Source organism: Mus musculus, chromosome 7, assembly GCF_000001635.26.
Source record: "Mus musculus strain C57BL/6J chromosome 7, GRCm38.p6 C57BL/6J".
Taxonomy (NCBI): Eukaryota; Metazoa; Chordata; class Mammalia; order Rodentia; family Muridae; genus Mus; species Mus musculus.
Window position 1 is genome coordinate 29079744 of NC_000073.6, and position 26212 is coordinate 29105955.

At 50.6% G+C, this 26212-nt stretch overlaps 1 protein-coding gene and 1 non-coding gene across 15 annotated transcripts in view; both read right to left on the bottom strand.

Annotated features, from left to right (window-relative positions):
- The window catches only part of Ryr1 (ryanodine receptor 1, skeletal muscle), a 121840-nt gene that overhangs the window by 76404 nt on the left and 19224 nt on the right, over positions 1–26212 (bottom strand). For 13 of the 14 annotated variants that reach the window (XR_003946422.1, XM_006539689.3, XM_030242251.1 and 10 more), the window contains 25 exons: positions 25178–25313; positions 25002–25097; positions 24801–24919; positions 24530–24663; positions 23691–23932; positions 23064–23256; positions 21991–22207; positions 20637–20741; positions 20351–20454; positions 18976–19059; positions 17428–17735; positions 16334–16536; positions 15636–15810; positions 15319–15527; positions 14133–14527; positions 12415–12547; positions 11177–11337; positions 10319–10484; positions 7835–7921; positions 7484–7710; positions 5969–6581; positions 3628–3891; positions 3135–3335; positions 2690–2801; positions 17–163 (listed from right to left, as the gene is read on the bottom strand). Coding sequence is in view for 13 of the 14 variants with exons in the window: in XM_006539689.3 (XP_006539752.1) it covers positions 17–163; positions 2690–2801; positions 3135–3335; positions 3628–3891; positions 5969–6581; positions 7484–7710; positions 7835–7921; positions 10319–10484; positions 11177–11337; positions 12415–12547; positions 14133–14527; positions 15319–15527; positions 15636–15810; positions 16334–16536; positions 17428–17735; positions 18976–19059; positions 20351–20454; positions 20637–20741; positions 21991–22207; positions 23064–23256; positions 23691–23932; positions 24530–24663; positions 24801–24919; positions 25002–25097; positions 25178–25313 (4831 nt within the window). In the remaining variant the exon portion in view is untranslated. Of the gene's footprint in view, positions 1–16; positions 164–2689; positions 2802–3134; positions 3336–3627; positions 3892–5968; positions 6582–7483; positions 7711–7834; positions 7922–10318; positions 10485–11176; positions 11338–12414; positions 12548–14132; positions 14528–15318; positions 15528–15635; positions 15811–16333; positions 16537–17427; positions 17736–18975; positions 19060–20350; positions 20455–20636; positions 20742–21990; positions 22208–23063; positions 23257–23690; positions 23933–24529; positions 24664–24800; positions 24920–25001; positions 25098–25177; positions 25314–26212 lie in introns of those variants that run through there. The other variant, XM_030242255.1, reaches the window with a different exon arrangement.
- Mir1963 (microRNA 1963) lies at positions 3893–3951 on the bottom strand. Its single transcript, NR_035489.1, has one exon. It is a non-coding gene; the product is annotated as a microRNA 1963 (primary transcript).

The following is a 26212-nucleotide window of genomic DNA, read 5'->3' on the forward strand; positions in this document are numbered from 1 at the left end:
GGTCCCCAGTCCTCACGAGGCTTGTGCTCCTCAGGTGCCGGCTCCTCCTCAGGCTTCTCCTCTGTCTTCTTCACCAGCTTTACTTTTTCCAACAAGCTCATGAGGCGGCTTCCCAGAGTGCTCTCCTCCTCTGGCTCCTCCTCCTCTCCCTCCAACTGGATTCCTGGAGGTGGGTAAGATAGTATGGGACGCCACTCTAGTGCTTGCTTATTCATCTGTTCATTCATTCATTCATTCATTCATTCATTCACTCAATCATTCATTCTCTCACTCATTCATTAATCCATTCATTCATTCTCTCACTCATTCATTAATCCATTCATTCATTTACTCACTCACTCATTAGCCCATTCACTCACTCACTCATTCACTCACTCACTCACTCACTCATTCACTCACTCATTCATTAATCCATTCATTCACTCACTCACTCATTCATTAGCCCATTCACTCACTCACTCACTCACTCATTCATTAATCCATTCATTCACTCACTCACTTACTCACTCATTCATTCATTAATCCACCCATCCAATCATCTATCCCCTTCTCACTCAGGCACGTTCTCTGGGAAGTTCTCTTCCTCTTCTCCCTATGCCCACGTGTTTACTGACTTAGTTATTCTGTGAAGAATAATCTAGATTGATCTAGAATTCCTTGTCCTGCTTCCACCTCCCACGTGATGGGATGACCAGTGTGTGCTGACATGCCTGGCTATGCTGATTTTCATTAGTTTGGGGAAAAAATTGTTGGATTTTTGAGACAGGATCATGTTGGCCGAACTTGGTCTTCAACTAATTATGTAGTTATGTAGCCCACTTGAGGTGATCCTCCTGCTGCAGCCTCCTGAGTAGGAAGAGTACGGATGCAAACCACCACTCCCAGAAGCACATGTCTTTCAAAGCAATTCTTGAGAATATATCCAAAGGACAAAGAAAGAAAAGAACAAAGTGTCGAAAGAATTAAAAGACAGGGCTGGAGAGATGGCTCAGTGGTTAAAAGCATTGACTGCTTTTCCAGAGGTCCTGAGTTCAATTTCCAGCAACCACATGGTGGCTCACAACCATCTGTAATGGGGATCTGATGCCCTTTCTGGTGTGTCCGAAGAGAGCGACAGTGTGCTCACTACATTAAATAAATAAATAAATCTTTTTTTTTAAAAAGGTAGGGACTAACTTCTGCAAGTTGTCCTCTAACTGTTGCACAGATGCACACACACACACTCACATACACTCACATACATACACTCATATCACACTCACATGCACTCATGCAACTCACATACTCTCTCACACACATATACACTCAAATACACACCCACACACTCACACACATGTACACACACTTGCACATCGATATCTTTAAAGCAGGCTGTAGAGATTTACTAGTCTAAAAAAGCAAAAAAAAAAAAGAACCATAAAATTAAGAGAGCCCAAGAGAGACCGTGGGACACAGTGAAGCAGAGTACACTCGTAATGAGATCCCACACGAAAAGAGAAAGATGCAAAAGCACATTGAAGAAATAATTGCTCAAGACTTTCCAATATTGGTTTAAAAATGTTAATTTACATTTCCAAAAAAGTGAAACTTCAAATAAGATCAGCTTAAAGATCTCCATACTCAGACACTACAACTCAAGCCATTGAAAAGCAAAGACGAATTCTTGAAAGTCGGGCAGAGAGAAATGACTTATCACCGACAAGAGAATCTCAGTAAGACTCTCAGATGGTCTTTCATCAGAAACTGTAGAAGACTGTCATCTGCCTCGCGTGCCAGCAAGGTCTCTCTCCACTGAATCAGCGAGCCAGCTACCCGGTTATTTATTTACCTCATTTATTTGTTCATCTATCTTTCTTAAAAATTCTTACTACATTTGTGTGTGTGTGTGTGCGCACGCACGCGCACGCATGCGTGTGCATGCTGAGACACACATGTGGGCATATATGTGGGCAGAGGACAGCTAGCAGAAGTTAGTTCTTTTCTTTGAGAGTGTGGGTCCTGGGGGCTGAACTCAGGTTGTCAAGCTTGGTAGCAGGCGCTTTTACCTGTGGAGCCATCGTGATGGCCATCCATCCATGCTGCGGTCCCTCACTTTGCATCCACCCAACCACCTGCCTGCACCCAGCCAGCCTAGGCACATCCTCCTGATATGGTTGTCTATCTGTGCAACCATATATTCATTCATTCGCTCAACCAATCATTATATAGCGCCAATACACGGGCTTTTTGTTTTGTTTTTTGTTTTTCAAGGGTCTCACTATGCAGTCCTGGTTGCCTTGGAACTCACTCTGTAGACCAGGCTGGCCTTGAACTCAGAGATTCCCCTGCCTCTGCCTCCTGAGTGCTGGGATTAAAGGTCAGTACCACTACACACAGCTTAAGATTTACTTATTTGTATTATACTTGTACAAATGTTTTGCCTATATGTATGTCGGTGTACCATGTGTTTGTCTAGTGCCTATAACAGCCAGAAAGTTGTTGGATCTTCTGAAACTGGAGTCACAGATAGCTATGAGCTGCCATGTCTGTGCTGGGAATCGAACCCAGGTTCTCTAGAAAACCAGCCAGTGCTCTTTATTGCTATTACAGCCCTTACACGGGTGTTTAAGATCAGGAAATCTTACTGAAACTTCAGGCGAGATTGTAAAAGAAAGCTTTGGAAAAGGACTCTCTGAATTTCTCTCCTTACCACAATGTGCCAGCAGGTCTTGGTGAAAGTTGACTAACTCCTGTCGGATCTCTTCAGGGAGAGGACACTCTTCCTCATCAGCACCATTTTTGAAGTGCAATAGCATGTTGATCTAGAGAAAGATTAAACACCAGAATAGAGACCTTCGACCTCAGATCAGGGTCATAGATCCAACCATCAATCTCTAAGACTAGGACCCCTTCTCCAAATGTGGTTTAGTAAAGAATATTTGAGGGACTAGGAGCAGAGGTTATGAAAGAAAGGGGCACAACCAGTCAGTCTCCGGTGACTCCGAGGTTAGTTCCTGAGTGGGAGAGGTTAACACATAGTTTCAAAGCTCGGGCACCGGTTTTTGAAGGTGACCGATATCAATCAGTTGGGACCGAGGGAAGTTGAGGTTGGGGTTTAGATAGTGAGACCAGTTGGAGTTCAGGGGTCAGAGGACCTGCTCCTGGGGTGGAGAACGGAACTCTCGGGTGCGCCTTGCGGTCTCGGCTGCGCTCATGGTGAAGGCTTTCATGAGGAGGCCGTAGCGACCCCGCTGGTTGCCCTGCATCTTGTCCACATAACACTCTGCAAAGGCCGCCAAGGACTCCACCCGGTGCTGCAGCTCTTGGTCACAGAAATACTCCAGGAGGTGGCACATCTGCGGGAGTGCAACCACACAGTAGGAGGCATGGTAGGGGTTCCTTGACACCACCAATGCTTTCTCTCCCCTCTCCATGGCCCTGGCCAGCCTCAAACACTGTCGCTTGTGTCCTCCATGGCTTCCTCTCATGAGGAAATCAGCACGATCACTCTGAAGCCAGCACCACCCCACTGCTTTCTGCATCTCCACAGCTTCCCGTTGCCGCTGGACAAAGCCCAGGACTCAAGCTCCACCAGACTGGGTATCTCCGAGCCCAGATGGATGGAGGCCAAAAGACAGGGAAACTCACCTGTAATTTCACAGACTCGGGCAGCTTCATCTGCAGCAGCCCCTCCTCAAGCTCTTCCTTCTCCTCTTCTGCAGCATCCTCTGCCTCTTCTTTTTCCTCATCTTCCTTCTCGTGTGCCTCTTCTTCTTCATCCTCCTCTTTCTCCTCCTCATCTTCCTCTTCCTCCTCTCCCTCCTCCTCCACCTCTTCTTCCTCCCTGAAGACTTCAGGCTCAATCATCTTCAGGATCTGCTTCACATCCTCGTCACTAAAGACACCCATCACCTGCGGGACAAGGGCCGAGTCCTTCCCAGTGGCCAGGAAGGCCTCATGATCTCGTCCCAGCCCTACTATCCAGACCTGCTTCTCCTGCACACACCAGGAGCATTCCAGCAGTGATTGATATGGCTCCTCCCATGGGCACAGTGCCATTCCTGTCTGGTTGCCCTCCTTCCTTAAGATCCCTCAGTGCAGTAGGATTTGAGTTGGATAGGATCAAGATATACGATATGCATTTAGGAAATTGTCAAAGGAAAAGATAAAACTTCCTTAACCCCTCCCATGGTCCACATCCATGTCTCACCCGTGTGGCACACCCCACATCATCATAAGCACCATAGTCCCTTCACAGGTGTCTTTCCTCTCAAGCCTCGACATAGGTGACTCTGAGACAAGACATGCTCTGCACCTAATAAAAGCCTACAAGGGTCCCAACATACATCAGCTCTCACTTGACACAGTGAAGATGCCAATAGATTGACTGACTCTGGAAGGGAAGAGAGACAATAGATACAAGGGAAGGGTGGGGGGGGGTAATCAGAGGAACTAACAGAGAGAGGACGGGTCAGCTGGCTAGATGAATTGTTAGACCTAAGTATAGAGACTTGCAGGGGATGAATGAACGAGTGAGTGTGTAATAGGGAGGTGGAGGAAATGGTGGAAGAAGAGATGGCAGGTGAATGAAATGAGGACACATGGTGTATGAGTAGGCAGATGGACGGACTGAGTGAGAATGGTCCCCAGAAGCTCATTTATTTCCATGCTTGATAAACTGGGAAGGACTGGGGGGTGTGGCCTTGTTAGAGAAGGTGAGGCCTTATTGGAGGAGGTGTGGTCTTACTGGAGAAGGTGTGGCCTTGTTGGAGGAGGTGTGACCTTGTTGGAGGAGGTGTGGCCTTGTTGGAGGAGGTGTGGCCTTATTGGAGGAGGTGTGACCTTGTTGGAGGAGGTGTGGCCTTGTTGGAGGAGGTGTGACCTTGTTAGAGGGAGTGTGACCTTGTTGGAGGAGGTGTGGCCTTATTGGAGGGGGTGTGGCCTTGTTTTATGGGGTGGGTTTTGAGATTTTAAAGTCCATTCCAGGCTCAGTGTCCCTTTGTCTGCTGCCTGTGGATCGGGATGTAAAGCTCTCGGCTCCTGCACCAACACCATGCCTGTCTGTTTCTTACCGTGATGATAATGGACCAACCCTTGGAAACTGTAAGCAAGCCTCCAGTTAAATGCTTTCTTTTCTAAGAGTTGCCTTGGTCCCAGTGTGCTTCGCAGCCATAGAACAAAAACTAAGACAGACTTAGTAAGTGTAGATAAATGAGCAAACAGACAGGGAAAGTGGGTTGATGGATGGACAGACTGGTTTGTGCACTAAAAGCTGGATCAATGTGTATATATGGTTGAATGGTATATGGGTGTATGAATAAAGCAAAACATGAAGTAAATGTTGGCTAGAAGGATGGCTAGGTGGACAAACAGCAGAATGGACATAGTTCGGTGGACATCAGGTGGATGGGCAGGTGCAGGTACAAAGAGGGACGTGGAAATGGATGGATTGGTGGTTGGGTCTACAAATGGATGCACAGGTGAAGGGAAGAAGGCCATGATTGGCTATATGGAAGGAATATGTATTAATAGATGGGTATGTATTACACATGTGTTAATAGATAGAAGAACATGGGATCATGTGTGCATGAATGTGAAGATAGGAGATTGATACGTTGAAAATGATGGATGGATGGATGGTGGACGGAAAAGCAGGAGATTGGGAGAACTTATAAATGGGGGTGTAAAGGCATGAGTGGAGAGCTGAGTGGATGGGAAGTTGATGAATGAATGAATGAATGAATGGTTGGTGGGATGGGGAAGTGGGGGAAAGAAGAAGATACTGAAAAACACAAATGGAGGATAGGTGACTGGATTAAAGAAAGCGTGAATGACAGTCGGGTGGATGATGGATTAATTGGAAGGTGGGTGTAAGATGGGTGGAGCGATGAATGGGTCATAGAATGTGCAAACTTGACACACCACCCAAGATGGGCGTACAACTTCGAATCTGAAATAATGGGGGAAGGAAGCCGGAAGGAGCCATTACCAGGAGGGTAGACACAAGCTTGAGCACCGGGACGAACTGGAACTCCACAGAGCCCCCAACCGGGTCGCGAGCATGCTGTCCTCCATCACGCACGGCTTCCCCCAACATTCTCAGCGCCTTGTCTCGCAGAGCCTCCAGAGGGATGGCAGGGCTGAGGCGAGCCGGAGCTTCTGTGGCCCCAGCAGCTGGCAGGGCGACCACAAAACACGGGGGTGAGAAATGGTGTGGAGGTCTCAGGGAGGTTGTGACCCCAACGCCAGGCAGGCCATGGCGGCGGGGGCCATCTTCCGCACTTCGCCCAGGTGGGAAAAGCGTGATGGCGCGGGTCTCCGGCGTGAGTGGCACGATGTACTCAGAGAGCATGGAGCGACGGCTGCGGCAGGCGCTTTCGAGGTGGATGCTGATGAGGAGGTCGTAGTAGCCTGCTCGCAGAGGACCTGGCAAGCGCGCATCCTCCAGCGCATGCAACAGCTGTGCCTGGTCCACGTGGCTGCACAGGGCATGAGCCACGCGGTTGTTGCCCAGGGCACACACCGAGCGGTAGAGCGAGAGCGTGTGTGAGTGGAAGCGCTGTAGGTCCAGCCGCTCAGATAGCTCTAGGATGTCCATGCACCTGCAGCAAAGATATGGCACACCGTCAGGGGCAGTGGATGGGGACAGAGACCTTAGAGAGGCTAGAGAATCTCAAGTGTCCCGCAGGGTCAGGCTCTAAGGCGGCTCTGACTCTGGATCTAGGAGTCTTTCCGTGGTCCTGATAGTCCCTATGGGGCTTGAGTACTTCCCACCCTACACGGGATTTCTGGAATAGTCTGACTCTGGAGTTTTTGGGACAACAGAAAATACCAGGTAACCCCTAGATGTAGCTGAGATGCCCCAGGATAGGGGCTTGAGCTCTTTATGGCAGGTTCCAGCACCCTGGTTATATCTGAGTTAGTAGGCATGAGGAGAATTTGCCAGTTATGGTGGGAGACACTTGGGAGGTAGAGAAGAAAAGTCAGATGTTCAAGGCCATCCTAGCTCTATAGCCAGTTCAGGCCAGCCTGGGCTACAGGAGACCTTGTCTCAAAACAAAATCCTTAGGAGAGATCCCATCTCAAGATAATAACTTTTAAAATATTTTAAGAGCTAGGGCTATGGCCCCGCGGGAAGAGCACTTGCCTAGCATGTGAGAAGCCCTAGGTTCAATCTCTAGCACTGCATTCATAAAAAAACGTCTAACATCTATCTGGGTTGGGGAGTTTGATCATTGTCTGGGCTCTCTGAGTCAAATTTAGTGTCCCTGTAGTGTCTGGGGTCCCTGAGGTGTAACTGTGCTCTCCTAAGCTGAATATGAGGTTCACTGGGATGGGTCTAGAGCCCCTGGTGGACTATTTGAGGAGGCTGATGCTGAGCCAGAGTCTTCTGATTAAGACCTGGAGCCTCCTGGGAACCTGTGTAGTCCTGGGGTTGTAGTTGGGAAAGGGACCGAGTGCAGCGGGGGTTGGGGGAAGCGGAGCGCAGCGGGAAGGCCTGGACCTGTTCTCCTCCGGGATGTGTAGCGCCATCATCATCAGCGGCTCCTGGCACTGAACTGCCCAGCCCAGCCGCTCTCCAGCACGCCGCGTGTCCACCTGTAGGAAGTGGTTGGGCATTCGGCTCCACGAGACAGGCATCAGCATCTGCACCTCCAGCCTTGGTGGGCACTGTGGGGCTGGGTTCTTGCGCTCGCTCAGGAACATGGCGGCTGACAGCGGCATGATGTTCTGTGCGTTGGGGGGGTGGGGGGTGGGGGGGAGAGAATGGGTCAGGATTCGCGGTCCTCCCAGCCCTGCCCAGGCACGCGCTGCACACCCTGGCCTAAGCAAACTCTCATCCACATCTCCTTGCCTTCTGCTTCCCCAGCTCAAACTGGACCACGTTCTGGTGGGTGGGCAGCACGAAGACAGCAGGAAACAGCTTCGTGTTGGGTTCCACCTGGCGGGGGAGAAAAGGTCAAGGTGTAAGCGAGAGGGTGGGCCTGAGGCATTGTGCACTCTGCCTGGACCCAATTTTGTAGAACCACACTTGGGCACTGGAGATCCACAATAGTTGTAGGTGAGCCTTGAGCCTGGCTACCCTGATGCAGCCAGGCCAAGCATCTCCAGCTCCTTCAGAGAAACCTGTCAGCTGCATCTTTGTGCACATCAGAGTGCCTCAGGAGTGCGTTCCCCACTCACTCTTCAGAAGCCAGAGCGTCTCCTGACTGGCCTCCTCTGGCCCTCCTAGTGGAACCCACCCTCAACAGCTTCCCCGTCTCCCCAAACAACACTGCGAGGAGGGAGGAGCCTTACCAGCACCTAACTACACGTGCAGACCCAACCCCCAGTTCACTGGCGGTACAAAGGACAAGAAAAGTGTTAGGATGACAAGCCAGAGGCTGTAGGTAGCTAAGCCAGAACGCTCCCCGAGGGGTTAACTTGCATAGAAACCTCTGAAATCTCAATAAAGTACAGAGACACAGTCAGCAGGTTCAAGGAGGGGCCTGCAACCCTGCAGGGTCTAACAAAATTCCAGATGCTGCTGGTCCAAGGACTCCACTGTAAGGAACAAATGGACAGCACCGAGCCTGCCTGTTCTCTCACCAAAGGCTGAGAATAGAGGGAGGGAGGGGCAGAGAGGGGAAGGGAAGGGAAGAGGAGGAAGAAGGGTGGAGGAGGGGAGATAAGGAGGGAAGGTGAGGAGAGGGAGAGAGGGGGAGAAAGGGGAAGGGGAGAGCTCCATGGAAAGAGGGGAGAGAAGGACAGAAGGAGGGAGAAAGGGAGGGAAGGAGAGAAGGAGGGAGGGAGGGAACTTAAGTGGAGTGTGGTGGCACACACCTGTGATCTCAGCACTTGGGAGGTGGAGGCAGAAGGATCAGGAGTTCAAGGCCATCCAAGGCTATATTGGCCAGCCTAGGATGCATAAAACTCTATTTTTAAAAAAGGAAGGAAGGAAGGAAGGATGGGAGAGAGAGAGAGAGGGAGGAAGGAAGGAGAGGAGGCAATATGTGAAGAGGTTTGAAGGATGTAGGAGTTCGCTAAAAGATCCCGCTTTACTTAGCTTCTGACTCAAACAAAGAAGAGGCAAGGAGACGTTTTGGAGACAATCAAAGACACCTGAACATGAACTAGGTATTTGACGACAGTAAGGAACAGTTAGGAACTTTTCTTCTTTTCAGCGATAACAGTATTGTGGCTCTGCCTTTTAAAAATACTCTTTATCTTTTGAAGAGATGAGGCTCTGTGCTGCCGGCAGTTTCTTTCAAACCCTGCAGTGGGAGTGGAAGGGGAGTAGGTGTGGAGATGAAATGAGATTGGCTCTGAGTGGGTGGCAGCTGACGCTGGTAATGGGGACCTGGTGGCTCACTGTGCTATTCTGCTTTTGTATGTTTCTGAAATTCTCCACTTAAAATGTCGTTTTGCAGGCTGAGCATGGCGGCACAGGCCTGGAATCCCAGCACTGGGGAGGTAAAGGCAGGAAGATCACAAGTTTAGGTCATCCTGGGCTCCGTGCTGAGTTTGAGAACAGCCTGAGCTATGTGAGATCTTGTCTTATAAAATAAAATAGGGACCAGCGAGATGGCTCAGTAGCTAAGAGCACTTGTTGCTCTTGCAGAAGACCTGGGTTCGGTTCTCAGAACCCACATGGTGGCTCACAACTGTATGTAGCTCCAGGGCTAGGCGATCCCAAGCCTTCTGACCTCCATGGGCACCAGGCATGAACATGGTACATTTACGTACATGCAGGCAAAAAACCAAAACCCCAAAACCCAAAACCCGAACACATTTTTAAAGTCTGAGAAGTAAATCTTCCAATAAAGAACTTCATCTAGAAGTACCTCTAAAAATTAAAAACAATTTTTAAAAAACTGCGAAGACCACCTCAGATGGGCTAAAGGACGGACAATAGGTAGGTTGGACATACATGTGGCAAATAATCTATAATTGAGTTTGGTGGTGGACTTATGAACAGGGAGTTACTGTACAATTCCTTCAGTGCCTCTGTATTCTTAAAATACATGTGAACATTTAGATAATAATAACAGTGACAAAAAAAAACAATAATGATATGCTAAAAAAGGACAAACCTACTTGAAGATTTTGGCCTACTCTAGGGTGTTTGCTTCATGGTGAGAAGAGTGAAGATGGCTGTCACCCAGCCCGTGAGGGAGTGAGTCTACAGACCTCTCTTCATTGCCAAGGCTCTGCTGTCCCTCCACCCTGTGCAGAACTTTAATGGAAGGTTCAACTACACAACTTAGGGGAGGGCCTGTTTTCTCCCTCCAGGGCTCCTCTGAAGGTTCTTCCTCAGGTGCCGGGATCCTGTTGCTAAGGGGTGAGGGGCTGGGCTCACCTGGAAGAAGGTGTTGCTTTCTTTCCCATTGGCTGTGAAGGTCATTAAGCCGGTGGCCAGATCCACCAGGCAGCCAATGACAAGGTCTGTGTGGCTGATTCGGCCCTGCTGTCCGGGACTCACAAAATCTCCACCCCACACCATGTAGCAGTTGCTACACTTGAGGCTGGAAAAGACAACCCAACCGTGGTTAGGGCACACATCTGCCTGCAGACAGGGAACCCTCAAGGCCTCCTTCCCCATGCTCCAGGAATACTGTGACTTCAGAGCCCCACACACAAACACCCACCACCTGCAGAATGAGCACAGAAAACCCTCCACCATGGGCCCGGATGCCCCACAGCCATAGTTTAGTATGCATCGGGGAAAGGGGAGTCAGGAGAACAGACAGGAGGAGAAAAGAGGAATCAGAAGAGACAGAGGGAAAATGGGAGGCAAGGGGGAATAAATAGACAAGGGGGAATAAAATAGCACAGGGCTGGAGAGATGGCTCAGGGGTTAAGAGCACTGACTGCTCTTCCAGAGAACCCGGATTCAATTCCCAGCACCCCTATGGCAACTCAGGACTGTCTGTAACTCCAAGATCTGACACCCTCACACAGACACATAAGCAGGCGGAAACACCAATGCACATAAAATAATAAATAGATAGAAAGTATCTATTTAAAAAGAAGGAAAATAGAACAAAGAAACAATGAGCAAGGAAAAAAGAAAGAAGTGGTTGCCATGATTTCTTTTTGTTCCCCAAGGATCCTAGGAACCCCAGCCAGCCATCTCTAAAGCTGGTGCCCAGAGCTCACAGATGCTGCCCAGGCCAACCTCCTGCCTGCACACAGAACCCCCACTCCGGCCCAGTACCTGCTGTGGACATTGCCTTGTTCATCTCCCATGGTCACTGTCACCGCCCTGACTTTGCTGAGGTCGAAGCTCATGTCATGTTGATGGTAGTCAGGAGTGACCCAGCCCACCCACACGCAGCTGGGCTCCTGACCCGCGAAGACCCTCACAGAGTAATAGTACTGGGGACATAATAAAGAGAGGACCAGAGGTCAGTCGGGAAAATGGCCTTTCCTACTACATGAGAGATCTTCTGAGTCTAAGTGTGTGCTGGTGTGCCTGTTCTTGCTTTCCAAGATTGGGGAGCCCCCTTTGGGAATACTTGGTGACACCCTTACACCCGGTCCTTCTTCAAAGGACAGCAAAGCAATAAAATAGCTCACAACGATAGCTTGGTGCCCTAAGTAAAGTTCTTTACTGTCTAACGCACAGCATCTGCCTAGCCACCTCACAGGGGCTCACTACCACTGTTACCCTTCGATTTACTGGTGAGTGGCTGTCCTTCAACTAGAAGGCACAGAGCACTGAAGTGATTCACCCAAATGGCACCCAGGTAGCCTAGGATCCTAAATGTTACAGTGCATTCCCCTCCCACCCCACCCCCTCCCCTCTCCCTTCTCCGCTGCACTCCCCTCTCCCCTCCTATCCTCTCCTTTTCTGAACCAATGCTGGAATCTAGGACCTTGTGAATGCTCTATCACTGAGCTACAGCCTCAGCCGTGGTATGGGGCTGCACTATGTTGCCTTAGCTCGTCTTGAACTCCTCCATAGCAGGCAGGCCTTGAACTTGTGATCCTCCTGCCTCAGCCTCCCCAGTAGCTGGGATTACAGACCTGTGCCAGCAAGCCTGGCATGAATAAGATTTCTATCTTAACAAATATCTGAGGATTCAACCTATATTGGGGTAACTACGGATTTTTACTCCCAGGAATATGTTAGCTATCGAATTTCAAGTACTGTATGTATATAGTTGGTCCAGAATGTTAATCTATATTGGCTTATCCTCTGCATTTTGGGACCCCTACGAGTTATATAAGTTTGCCTTATAGCTTCACTGAACCCCTTACTATCTTTAAGCCACTAATACATGAAAATAGGGGGTTCAAAAAATCGCATCCGTGTATGTTGCATTCTGACTCTCTAGAATGTATTGGGGTATCTCAGCTATAAGGATGACAACAATGAATTCGAAATTCTGGATTTCCCTGTTATGTTGGGGGGTGGGGTTGTCCCCAAAGTGGGGCGTCCTAGATTCACACCGTGGTGGTGTTGAGGATGATCTCAGGGTCGTCGCGGTTGTCAGCAGGTACCACATCTCGAGGGAGTCGGGGAAGAGCCGGAGTGGAAGGTGGTTGGGTCATCATGGCAACCTTCTTGGCCTTGAACAAGAACCTGGAGGTCAGAGGAGAGCCTGCCATTAGATGCAGCTCTTAAGCCCATCCCCTCCTTCTTCCCACCATAGTCATCATGTGGAGCACATCTGTCCCCGTTAGACCCTCCTTCTAACACCAGGAGCTTGCCGCTGGAGAACGGGGATTCCTGACTGGCCCAGCCCAGTCTATTCAGGAAGTGCCGCGTGCTGGACTTGTGGATGCTGGGCTAGTCCCATTTAAAGAGGGCAACTGATAGCTAAGTGTGGTGGTGCACAAGCACTGGGGAGGCGAGAGAAGAGGACTGGGAGTTCACGGCTGTCCTCAGTTCTACAGCAAGTTTGAGGCCAGCCTGGGCTATTAAAAACAAAGCAAAATAAAGAAGGTAAAGAGAGTAGCCAGATATATGGAGGTCCTCTTTGGGAACACACAGTGGTCTCCCTAAATCAACATTATCCACTTGTGCTACTTTTTAAAGTGGTATTTATTTATTTATTTATTTATTTATTGAGCATGCATGCTTGTGTATTCATGTCAGTGCATCTGTGTGTGCAAGTGCACATGCACGTGTGTGCATGCATGTGGAGGACAGACGACAACCTTTGGTGTCCACAGGAAGTGACGCCCACTTCGTTTTGTGCAAGTGTTTTCTGTTGGCATGGAGTTCACTTGAGTAGGTTAGGCTGGCCAGCCGGTGAGCCCCAGTAGCCTGCCTGCCTCCACCCCAAGCTCCATCCCTGGGACTACAAGCTCCTGCTACCACCCCTGGCACTATCGTGTGGGTTCTGGGGATGGAACTAAACCCTCACACTTTCAAGGCAAGCGCTTTACCGACTGCATCATCCTCCTAGACCTGTGTTAGGTGTTTGTTTGTTTGTTTGTTTGTTAAATTGATATCGTTTATTGGTTTTTGAGACAGGCTCTCACTATGTAGCCCAGGCTGGTCTGGGATTCACTATGAGAACAGTCCGCTTGCCTCTGCCTCCCAAGTGCTGGGATTGCAGGTGAAGCCACCATGACTGGGTGGCAAGCTTCCAGCAACAGCACCTCCAACTGTGATCGATACCAACCACACTCTATCGTTTCCAAACAACCTCAAAGAGACTCATACTAAGTGAAGATCACTGCTATGATGGGGGAAAATAGATTTTCTTTCAATCCAGCCCCCCTCCCCTTTTGTTGTTGTTTTGAGACAGGGTTTCTCTGTATAGCCCTGGCTGTCCTGGAACTCACTCTGTGGACCAGGCTGGCCTTGAACTCAGAAATCTGCCTGCCTCTGACTCCAGGGTGCTGGGATTAAAGGCGTGTGCCACCACCCTGCATCAGTCCAGTGCTTGATATTGGCCTTCTTTGACGTTAGTTAGCTTTGGTTGGTTGTTTAGATTGTGTTGCTTCAAGTTTCATAGTTGTCATTTTGTGGAAATGACAGCATAGCTGGGAAATAATAAATACCATTCGCCTCACACAAGATCACTCAGTGTTCTGACCTCACAGCACAACTGGGCCCCTTTGGGGTGCAATGGGGGCTTCTTAAATTATTGCAGTTGCATAACTAGGGATCCCAAAACAGACTCTGAGCCCCTTTCTAGCCCCGGATCTTAACTCACCCTCTCTTCTTGTTCTTCTCGGTGGTAGCGTCTTTCTCATTCTCCGCCCTCGCAGGCTGAGCCTCTACCCCAGCCTGGGCAGTGCCTCCGGGTGTCCCCTCCTTGGCAGTTCCATCCTTGCCCCCTTCAGCCTCTCCCCAGCCTCCAGCGGAGCGGCGCAGGTTTTCATAGTCCGTATCCGGTTCTGCTGCCCGGGCCTCATCTTCAGCAGGAGGCTGCAGGCCAGGGGATGCCAGGGGTGTGGCCCCTGCGGTGCAGCGGAAGTGCTGGTGGAACTGGACCGGAAGGCTTAGCCGGAGAAACAGCATCTCCACCAGACTGTTCTGTGAACCCCAGGTGCGGTGGGTCAAGCGCAGGCAGGGGGGTGTATCCACAGTGCCATCCATGCGGGCCACCTTGAGGGAGAGAGGCAGGAGCTCTGAGCCAGGCTTGTGAGATAGGGTCCTGAACACGGTTCTGTGTAAAGTCACTATTAGGCCTCTGGGTGGGAATTATCTAAAATAGCATGACGGGGCTTGGCTATCGAGTGCTATTAGGCTCTATCCAACTCTGAGCCTTATAAAGAGTTAATAGCTTGGTCCTACACTGGCGTCGCTTGAAGGAATGTTCAGAACCTACCTGTGCACTGCAGAGTTAGGTCCCACACATGCATTCAATGCATAACTCCACTCATGCATTCATTCATCTACCCATCACCTACCCATGCATCCATCTGTGTTCATACATAATACATACATACACACAGAGACACATATACATACATTACACACCATCTGTGAATCACCATCTTCCCACACATCAATTAACATCCATCTGTCCTTCCATGCATTCATTTATCTATCCATGTATCATCTATCTATACTACAAATATCTCAGGAATCCCTACTGTGTTCTAGGCACTGTTCTAGAAACACACCAGGAAACACCACCTAGAATCCCCCAGTGAGGGGCTGGGGGTGTGGCTCAGTGGTAGAGCCCCTGCCTAGAATCCCCCAGTGAGGGGCTGGGGGCGTGGCTCAGTGGTAGAGCCCCTGCCTCGAATGTGAAAGGCCCTAGGTTCAATCCTTGGAACCACTAGAAAAGAGAAAAAAGAAGTTATGTTATCTAGCGTGCATCATGTCCTGTGTTTGGTCCTCAGCAGCACAGAATACTAATAATAACCATGTGCATGGGAATCGATTCTTACCTCATAGTGCGGGTGTTCGAGGGGCACAGGCTCAAACTGAGGAAGACTCTTGCTAAACCAGGTGGTAACTGGGCGTTGCATGTTGATGGCGAACGGCTCAAAGCCTTCCTGGAGGCCACAGATGGCAAAAAACCTCAGGGAGCTCACATCCTGGCCCAGGTTCAGGTGGCCCACCTGACCAGGTCCCAAGCTGCAGACTGGCAGGAAGCCTGAGGGAAAGGGACAATGGGTGGGGTGAACAGGAGGGTGGGAAGGAGGGCCATAGAAGACAGGAGAACTAGACCAGGAAGGGCATGTAAAGAGATGGTGGCTCTCACCGTCCCCTATCTCAATGTCACGGAAGGCTGTTTCCGAGCCCGAGTCAGACATGAGGACCTCGCCATTGAGGGTGAAGATGATGGTGTTCTCTGTGAGATCAATCATGCAGCCGACGACATCGCCCGACTGCCAGGGGCGCCCAAATGGCTCACTGCCCAAGTGCCAGCGCTGGCCCTGCGAGGAGAACCCCAGGAACCCACAATGAGAGGCATCCAGAGAAATGGAGACAAAGGACAGTCACGTGTGGCGTGTGTCTACATGAGAAGACAACACACAGTATCAAGTTCAGTGCATGTGAGACAGGAGAGGGTCACCATGGTACCCTCCATATTCTTCACATTTGCATCCGTGAACCTAAAATCGCCTTCACCAATCTCTACCCTATGCCTGCTTCCTGCCGCTGTCCCCATGGCAGAGGCATACAGACCAGACAGACATAGGGTAGTATAAGGGTTGGGGCAGAAATAAGGAAGGGGGAAAACGTAAGGTGATGCATACAGAAGCAAATGGGTAGACAGATGGCGTGGATGGATGGATGAATGGATGGATAGATGCATGGGTGTATATGCATGAATGCATGGATAATGTATGGCAGATTCATGGATCAATGAACAGAGAGGCACAAACAGACAGGATTAGAATGTGTGACCAGGAGAAACCACAGGCCAGACAGAATGGAGGCCAGTGAGGTACCCACTCGATGCCCATTGAAGACATAGGCCAAATCGTCCGCTCCCAGCTCCACATCAGGTCTCAGCTCAGGCCTTGCCCAGCCCACTCGCATCTCTCCTGTGGTGACTGCTTCAAACTCGAAGTACCAGCGGCCGCTCTGGACTGCATAGGACTTCTCTGCCCGGAAGATGCGGGCCCGGTCACCACGAGACTGGCTGTCCACCTGACCTACAAGGAGGCCAGGTAGAGTTAGAGAAGCTGGGAAGGAAACGGATCCTAAGATATCTAGAAGTGAGGTGAGACCAGAAAAGGGGAGGGGCTTCCCTTCACACTGCCTTGGTGGTCTTTGGTTTTGAGACAAGGTCTCATTGTGTAGCTTTAGCTGGCCTGCAACTTGTTATATAGACCAGACTCACAGCCTCTGACTCCTGAGTGCTGGGACTAAAGCCACCATGCCCAGCTCAGAAAAAAAAAAATAAAAAATAAATAAATAAATAAATGGTTACCAAGGGAATCCAGAGTTCAAGGCCAGCCTCAGCTGTACAAGTTGAGGGTCACCTGGCCTACCCAGGCTACGTGAGACACCATATTGAAAGTAGTCATGATCACAGCCAGGCAGAGTAATGCATACTTAGAATCCCAGTACGTAGGGGGCCAAGGCAGGAGACCATGAGCCTTGATTACATAACGAGTGCCGGGCTAACTTCAGCTATTGAGAGTCTTCCTCAAAAGATGAAAATAAACAAAGTGTGCAGAAAAGGAGGAGGGAGGGAGAACCTGGGGACAATGGTCATTCTTCAATGGTCAAGGCTTGGTTCTGGAATTGGTGAAAGATCAGGTTAATGACAGGAGTTAGGAACCCAGTCCTTGGGTTGAGTGGCTTCATGTTACAGCTCTACCCAGGGTTTGGGGTTAAGGGTCAAAGGTGGAGGTCAGCACTCACTGGGCACATGGCATGGTCCCACAGCTCAACACTGTGGTCATGGGTCACACAAACACTGAGTCAGATCAAGGTCAGTGGTTACTGATCAGTGTTAAAGATTGGAAATGTTAATCACTGAAGGGTCAGGGGTCAAGGTCAAGGTAAGCTTAGGGGTGGAGACAGAGGTCAGCACTCACTGGGCTCCTGGTCAGGAGGCTCGATGTTGTAGCCATAGCCCAGCAGGGTGCGCACAGCCTGGCAGAGGCTGTCCCTATTGCTGCGCTTGGTGGCCTCGTCCAGCAGGCGGTAGGGCACGAGGCGAGGATTTCTGCGTGCAGGGATGTCCTGCACAGCACTGTAGCTCCAGCCTTGTGCCACGCGGTCTCTCGCCCAGACATTGTGCCCGTTCTCTGCCAGCCGGTCCACCAGAGTTGTCTGTGCAGGCGTCAGCCTCACGTGGCTCAGGTCCAGAGGAGCCGGCTTGTATCCATTGCTCATCATATACCTGCAGATGTGACAGTGTCTCACTGTGTAGCCCTGGCTAGCCTGGAACTCACTGTGTAGAACAGGCTAGCTTTGAACTCACGAAGACCTGCCTCCTGCGTTCTGAAATTAAAGGTGTGCACCACCACACTGGGTTGGCTATGGGATTCTGGCCCGTCCGTCCCAGGACCCTAAGATCTTTAACCCTGTTGTTGCTTGTGTGTCTGTGGTATGTGTGGGGTGGGGATCAAGTGTGTACAGTCCATGTAGAGGTAAAGTTTGTGGGCTCAGCCCTCTCCTTCTACCTTCACGTGGGTTTCCAGGATTGAACTATCTGTGGGGGGCTTGGCACTGCTGACTTCTGTGTCCCCTTCATTTATTTTTAAATATTTTATTTATTATTATATATAAGTATACTGTAGCTGACTTCAGATGCACCAGAAGAGGGTGTCAGATCTCATTACGGGTGGTTGTGAGCCACTGTGTGGTTGCTAGGATTTGAATTCAGGATCTTTGGAAGAGCAGTCAGTGCTCTTACCTGCTGAGCCATCTCACCAGCCCCGACCCCTTCATTAAAAAAAAAACATTAATGTATTTTTTATTTATGTGTATGTGTGTGTGAGTGAATTTCCACTGAGCCATACCAGCTTCCTGAAACTGGGAGTCTTATCTTTGCTTCTTTGGGGGGTTTTGTTGTTTTTAAAATGGGGTCTCACTATATAGCCCAGACTGCCTCAAACTCCCAGATGTTTCTGTCTCAGGCTCTATACAGATGTGCTCCATCCACCACACCCAGTTCTGGGAGTCTTTCTCTTGAGCACACTATGCAACTCTAGCTTTGAGGTTTCATGTTTCTGACCCATACCCAAACACTCCTAAACACCTGGCTTTGAAGTCCTTGACCTTTGAACTCGAGATCTCTATCCCCTCACCCATCATCCTAGGACCAGTTACTTATGTCTCCAGCAACCTCTGGATTCTCGCCTTCTATCTCTGACCTAGGACTCTAAGATGGAAATGTCACCTTAGATTTCTCAGGGCAGCTCCTGACCCTGCATCCTGGTTCAGTCTCTGCCTCTGAAAGTCCTAATTTTTCAACCCTGGACATTCACTTCTGACCCCTGACCTGCCAGCCTGCAGCCTAACCTGTGCGGTTTCATCTATGACCTCAGCCTCACTGCCACGGCTCTTTGATCTCTTTAGACCTCCCTATGAATCCTTCGCCACCCCGCCCCCAAGCACGCCAGGCCACCCATACTCACGTCTTAGGCAGCTTCGTCTTCTTCAGGTTGTCTTCTGCCTTCTCATCTGCCATGCCCACGTGGCAGCCCAGGGCCAGCAGAGTCCTGAGCAGGGGAGCAGGACAAGGTCACAGCCTGCAGAGCTCCCTGCCCTGCCACCTCTGTCTCTGTCTGGCTGCTCTGACGCCTGTGCACCCTCCCCGTGGGTGACCTCTCCCTTCCTGTACTCCTTCATCTCCACATCCCTTTGGTGGTGGTCAGCTTCCCCTGACTGTTTCTTTCTCTGTCCCTTCCTGTGTCTACCCATCCATTGCTATGGCTTCCTGCCTCCCCTCCACAGCTTGTGAGAGTGTCTCACTGATGATAGCCCAGGCTATCCTCAAAGCATTGGGCTGGAGCCATCCTCCCAGCCCGGCCTCACCAAGTGTCTAGATGATGGAAGCACATCACCTGTCTGTCTGTCTGTCTGTCTGTCTGTCTGTCTGTCTGTCTGTATCAGATACCGTCTGGGCGCACGCTTGTGTGTGCATGAACGTATGTGTGTAGAGACCACGGGTCTATGCCAGGTGCCTTTCTCACCCGTTTTCTGCCTTATTTCTTGAGAGTGTCTCACTGATGATAGCCCAGGCTATCCTCAAAGCATTGGGCTGGAGCCATCCTCCCAGCCCGGCCTCACCAAGTGTCTGGATGATGGAAGCACATCACCTGTCTGTCTGTCTGTCTGTCTGTCTGTCTGTCTGTCTGTCTGTATCAGATACCGTCTGGGCGCACGCTTGTGTGTGCATGAACGTATGTGTGTAGAGACCACGGGTCTATGCCAGGTGCCTTTCTCACCCGTTTTCTGCCTTATTTCTTGAGGCACAATCTCTCACTGAACCTAGAGTTCACCAACTGGGTACACTGGCTGTGCAATAAACTGTCAGGCTCCTCTCCAGTGCTGGTATCACAGGTACCATCCATCATGTGTGGCTTTTTTTCTTAAAGATTTATTTATTGTATTTATATGAGTACACTGTAGCTGTCTTCAGACACACCAGCACTGGCCATCAGATTCCATTTACAGATGGTTGTGAGCCACCATGTGGTTGCTGGGAATTGAACTGGGGACTTCTGGAATAGCAGCCAGTGCTCTTAACCGCTGAGCCATCTCTCCATCCCCATGTGTGGCTTGTTCTATGGGACCTGGACTCTAAACTCAGCTCTCCAGCTATACTGGAGACAGAGTCCAGGACACTGTCACTGAGCCACACCCTAGCCCCTCACTGGTGGCAAGCACACTACTCCAAGCCACCATGAGCCCCTCTGGCTTCTCTTCTCCCAGTCTCTGCTCTTCTCTCTCCTCTCTCCCCCCCTGACTGTCAGTCGTACCCACTCCCTGCTCCCCTGAGCCTCTCACTTGAGTGTCTCCCCTGACATCTGCAAGTTGTAATTCCGCTCAGGTTCTGGCAAGCTGTGGAAATTCACAAGACATGGGTGCAGCCTCTTGTTGTCATCCCGTACCTAGAGAAACACCAGAGTCAGTGTCTGGGTTCCCCTTCAACCCCCCCCTACCCATATATGGTGACCCACTGATCTCCCACCTATTCTGCCATTTGCAGTCCAAAGATTTCTTGCTTCCCTGAAGTCCCCAGGTACCGGTCCTCCCTACCATTCCTGCTCCTCCCTCCAGGGTCTAGACTCACCGGACCATAGGTCCATCCTTGCTCAATGCGAGTCAGTGCCCAGAGTTCATGAATGTTCTCTGCCAGCTTCTCCCGAATCCGCTCCAGGTGGGGGGGCAAGACGATCTGGGGGTACAGGGACACTTGTGAAATCTCTGAGATACTATTGCACCTCCACTGTGACCTCTTTTTCCAATAATGAAGGAGTCCTGGATAATCTCCTCTCCTAGCAGTGATACTCCAAAGCCCTGTTTCCACCCCTTGCCTTAACTAGAAAGGCAATGTCCAGTATCATTAAAATTAAGGAGCACCTGGGGACAGACAGATCCATGTGCCCCTGTGGACTGGGAAGCCCTTGAAGACAGTTTAGGCTACTTCTCATTAAGCTTCCAGCCCCATCCAACCAGAGCTAGAGTCAGATCCAGAAAACTGTTCAGAAAAAAAAACTGGCTGAACCAGCAGTTGAATTCTGTCCTTCATCGTTTTATGAAGAGGGTGATATGAATCTGACTAAGAGTTCTACACACACTGTGAGACTGGAACCCAGAACTTCGTACACATCAGGCAATTGCCATATGCTACTGAGCCATGCCCTGAGCCCTTCACTGGGGGATTCTAGGCAGGGGCTCTACTATTGAGCCACACCCCCAGTCCCTCACTGGGGGGATTCTAGGCAGGGGCTCTACCACTGAGCCACGCCCCCAGCCCCTCACTGGGGGATTCTAGGCAGGGGCTCTACCACTGAGCCACGCCCCCAGCCCCTCACTGGAGGATTCTAGGCAGGGGCTCTACCACTGGGCCACGCCCCCAGCCCCTCACTGGAGGATTCTAGGCAGGGGCTCTACTACTGAGCCACGCCCCCAGTCCCTCACTGGAGGATTCTAGGCAGGGGCTCTAATACTGAGCCATGCCCCCAGCCCCTCAATGGGAGATTCTAGGCAGGGCCTCTACCACTGAGCCACGCCCCCCAGCCCCTCACTGGGGGATTCTAGGCAGGGGCTCTACCACTGAGCCACGCCCCCAGCCCCTCACTGGAGGATTCTAGGCAGGGGCTCTACCACCAAGCCACACCCCCAGTCTCTCACTGGGGAATTCTAGGCAGGGGCTCTAATACTGAGCCACGCCCCCAGCCCCTCAATGGGAGATTCTAGGCAGGGCCTCTACCACTGAGCCACGCCCCCAGTCTCTAAATTCCTTGCTTGAAGTCCTGCGCTGACTTCCCTTACTGATGGACTCTGATGTAGAAATACAAGCTGCAATAAAGCCTTTTCTCCCCAAGCTGCTTTCAGTCAGTGTTTTATCATAGCAATAGAAGCCAAGACAATTTTTCTTTAAATGTTTAGAGGAAAGAAAACCCTTGCAGAGCTGGTGGTACCTGGATGGTGTCCACAGGACAGGGTACAAAGTCCAGATGTGAGAGGCAGCGACTGGGGCCCACCAGGTGGGGCCCCCGAGGCCCCTCCCTGCGATACTCTTTGATGGGTTGGAGATGGAGCCGCTCCCGAGGGAGCACAGCTTCATGGCATGGAGCATAGCCAGGTGGGGGCAGGAACTTAAATTCACCATGGCGGCCACCAAGGAGGAAGCGCACTCTGGAGGAGGAGGGTGGGGATGAAGGAAAGAGCTCTCAGTTAGTGGGGGGTATGTGAGCAACTCTGGGGTCAGTGCAATGTTCTAAGGCTTTACTTCTCAACCTGTGGGTCACAACAGCCTTTGGGGTCACGTGACTCATCAGAAAATACATTATAATTCTGAATAGTAGCAAAATTACATTTTTGAAGTAGCAACAAAAATAATTTTACAGCTGGGGGGGGGTGTCACGATAACATGAGGAGCTGTTTTACAGGGCCGCAGCATTACGCAGGTTTGAGAACCACTCTTCTAGAGGACTATGAGGATCCCAAGCAGCCTTGGCTCTGTCTCCCTGACTACCACAAAAGTCATTTAGGAGTCACTTCAATTCTACGATCATTAAAAAAATAAGCAAGATTTCCATGGAATGGGAATCCATAGGGTTGAGAGTGCTCAGAAAGGACGTGGAGTACACAGGTGACAGGGAGTCACTGGGCAAGTCTGAGCTCATTAGACCATCACGGGGACTCTGGGACCACTGGGGTGTCGAACATGATCTTAGATCACTATCAAATGCTAAAGTCATTGAAAAAGTCTGGGGTCACTGCAGGTCATTGGAATGGTCTTGGGCCATTGAGACATCTCTGCGAGAGTTTGGAGTCATTAAAAAGTCATCGTGAAATTCTAGAGTTACTTGGAGGTCCCTGGACAGACATAGGAATCAGAGACCACGAGGGTCACACACTGAGGTCACATAGCCCTTCGTGTGACCACAACTGGCCACCAATCAGTTGTAAAGCAGGCTTCTCTTTCCCTGCCCTCTAGGGGTATGGCTTCTGATTGGGGACGGACAGTGGGACAGGGGTGGATCCTCACTTGATACCAGCCGAGAAGCTCACGACAGGGAAGAAGAGCCCATCGAGGTTGAAGGATTCAAAGACACCCTGCACGGGGCAGCCGTTGATACGAAAGGAGATGGACGGGACGCTGAGGTCCAGGCAGCAGCTGACCACATCCTCCGGGGCCAAGAGGTGTTGTCCCGGAGAAGTCACTGGGCGTGCCACATGCCCTACAACAAGTCACCAGGGTCAAAGGTCAAAGGTCCCACAAAAGCAATAGTATTGCCACAAGTTGTGGCTATTAAGACATCCTGTGGGGGCCCAATATTAGAGTGTGTGTGAGCAAAGATTCTCATGGGTTATCCTAAAACTAAGGCTCCTGGGATATATACAGTAAGATATTGATCTTCATAGAGCTTGAATTCTGAGAACTCTGAGATCGTAAACCAAAGGTCAGAGGTCATAACATTTGGGCAGTCTCCTGGGATCACCCTCGTAGGATATGAGGAAACAGGTGAAGTTCAAGATTCTGAAAGTTCTACAGTTAGGGTCAGGTGAGAGGTAAGGGGGTCAGGATTCTTAAACCCTAAGGTGTGCCGTCAGAATCTTGGGGACTCTGGGGTCAATGGTCAGGGGTAAGAGTCCCCTGGAAGGGTATAGATACCTGTCCAAAGATGCAGCCCATCAAAGCCGTAAGAATAGAGATCATCGCCGACCCCGTTGCCGCCCCAGCCCTCGCCGCCTCCGGGGTAGGGGCTGTAGCCCTCGCTGAGGGCCCAGCCCACCCTCAGGTGGGTGGCCTGAGCTGTCAGAAATGGAGCCACCTCATCCACCATCACCTCAAAGTACCATTTGCCATACTGCGTGGAGCCCTCTGCTCGGCCCACAAAGATGTTGGGGCGGATGCTGCAGGGGAAACAGGACAGGAGAGATGGAGAGGAGAGCCAGAGAGAGGAAGGAAAGACAGAGAGACACACAGACATCAAAAGGTAAAGAGAGAGGGGCTGGAGAGGTGGCTCAGAGGGTAAGGACACTGGCTGCTCTTGCAGAGGACCTGGGTTCGATTCTCAGCACTCAGTTGGAGGCTCACGTCCAACTGTAACTCCAGTTTCAGGGAATGTGATCTTTATCCTCCGTGGGCATCAGGCTGGCAAGTAATACACAGATATACACACGCATGCACACATACATAAAACATTCTTTTGAAGAGATAAAGAGAAAGTATGAGCGATAGCCAGGAAGAAGGAACTGGAAGAGAGACAGACAGAAACAGGCAAAGAGAAAGAGGAAACACAGGAAAGAAGGAAGAGACAGGGGCAAAACCAAGACCCAGAGAGAAGAAAGAATAAGGGACCAAGCATGAGCCGGGGGACAAGAGACTCTCCTGGACAAGGAGATGGGAAAGAGACATCCCTTGGGTTGGAGTCCCTGGGTCAGGGGGAGGATTGAGAGGCTCTGAGCCTGAGGTCATGTTGGTTTCCAGGTTGGGGTTAAGAGCCACACCTGGTGACATAGTTGATGAGGTTTGTCTGCAGCAGAAGTTCTCGGCCCGGGAGCAAGTTCTCGGTGATGAGGTCCTGGTTGGAGCGTACAGCCACACCATTGCACACACAGAGTGAGCACAGCACATCCAGGACCTGGAAGTCAAGTTCAGGGGTCAAGGGGCAGCCTGAGGTTAGCCAGGCGTGGTTGCACACGCCTTTAATCCCAGCACATTCGAGGCAGCGGCAGGTGCGTCTGGGATCTGGGGAGGGGTCAGGGATGCAGGGCCAACCTTGTGATTCCGCCCATGCTTGTCTAAGAGGGAGATGATAGACTTGATGTGGTTCTCCTGGATGATGTTCAGCACCTCAGGACTCTCAATCAGGACACAGTACAACACCTCCAGGATGCCTGCCGGGTACCCACAGGAGAGGTGAGGTGGGATAGCCTTTCCTCCCCAGCCTTCCCATCCCCCTATCCCGGGTTCTCCTACCAGATGAGGCCTCCAGACGATCCAGCTTGCTGACCAGCCAATCCAAGTTTGTGGAGAAGAGCGCACAGTTGGTGCGATTGCCACGGATCAGAGAGGCTGCAGAGGGCACGAGAGTCAGATCTATTAGGACAGGGCATCTGGGTGCCCTCGGGGAAGTTAGCTCTGGGTCCCCTTACCTAGAAGTTCATAGAGCAGGTTCACAATCTCTTTCCAAGATTCAGCTGCCTCCTCTCCCGCAAACTCGGCAAAGTGGGCAGCGGTGGTGTAGACGTTGAGGCGGTCAATGCAATTCAGGACCAGGGAGAGCATCCCCTGGGGTGAAGAAATGAAGGTTTTACAGCAGGAGTCTCGGGCCTAGCCTTTGCTAGATTTCCTAGGTAATGGTTGTGTCCCCAGAGGTCACCAAGCTTCTTTAGCTCTGTGTCTCCAGGCGTATTGCCTTCCTCTCCTTGACTCATCAAACCTGTTCATGTGCCCTTTGCCTCAACCTCCACTAGAATATGTCCTTGCTAACATTAGGCTGAATTTGTGCCTCTGTGATCTGCCGTTTCCTCTCCATTTTACTCATTTCCAGGCACCCCACTCCTGGGCACACTTGGAGCAGTTCACTTTTACCACTTAATAATAAATAAGAGGGGGCTGGAGAGATGGCTCAGTGGTTAAGAGCACTGAGTGGTCTTCCAGAGGTGCTGAGTTCAATTCCCAGCAACCACGTGGTGGCTCACAACCATCTGTAATGAGATCCGATGCCCTCTTCTGGTGTGCCTGAAGACAGCTATAGTGCACTCACATACATAAAATAAATAAGTCTTTTAAAAAATAATAAGAGATCTATTTTCACCCTCTCCCCTCTGACATTTTAATGTTTTTTTCCTCTTGTTGTCTCACTATGTAGCCTTGGCTGGCTGTAGACCAAGGTGGTTTTAAACTCATAGAGATCTACTTAACCTCTGCCTCCAGAATTCCTATGTCAAATGTGTGTACCAACATGCCCAACTATTCTGATTACACACACACACACACATATACCACAAGTGGTTTGTCTGCAGGAATGTGAGTGGGACATTTTGATGCCTAGTGACTGCAGAAGTCAAAGGAGGAAGTCGGATCCCCTAAAACTGGAGCTGTAGACAGTCATAATCTGCTCTGTAGATGCAATGAACTGAAACTAAGTCCTCTGAGAGAGCAGCAAGTACTCTTAACCGCTGAGC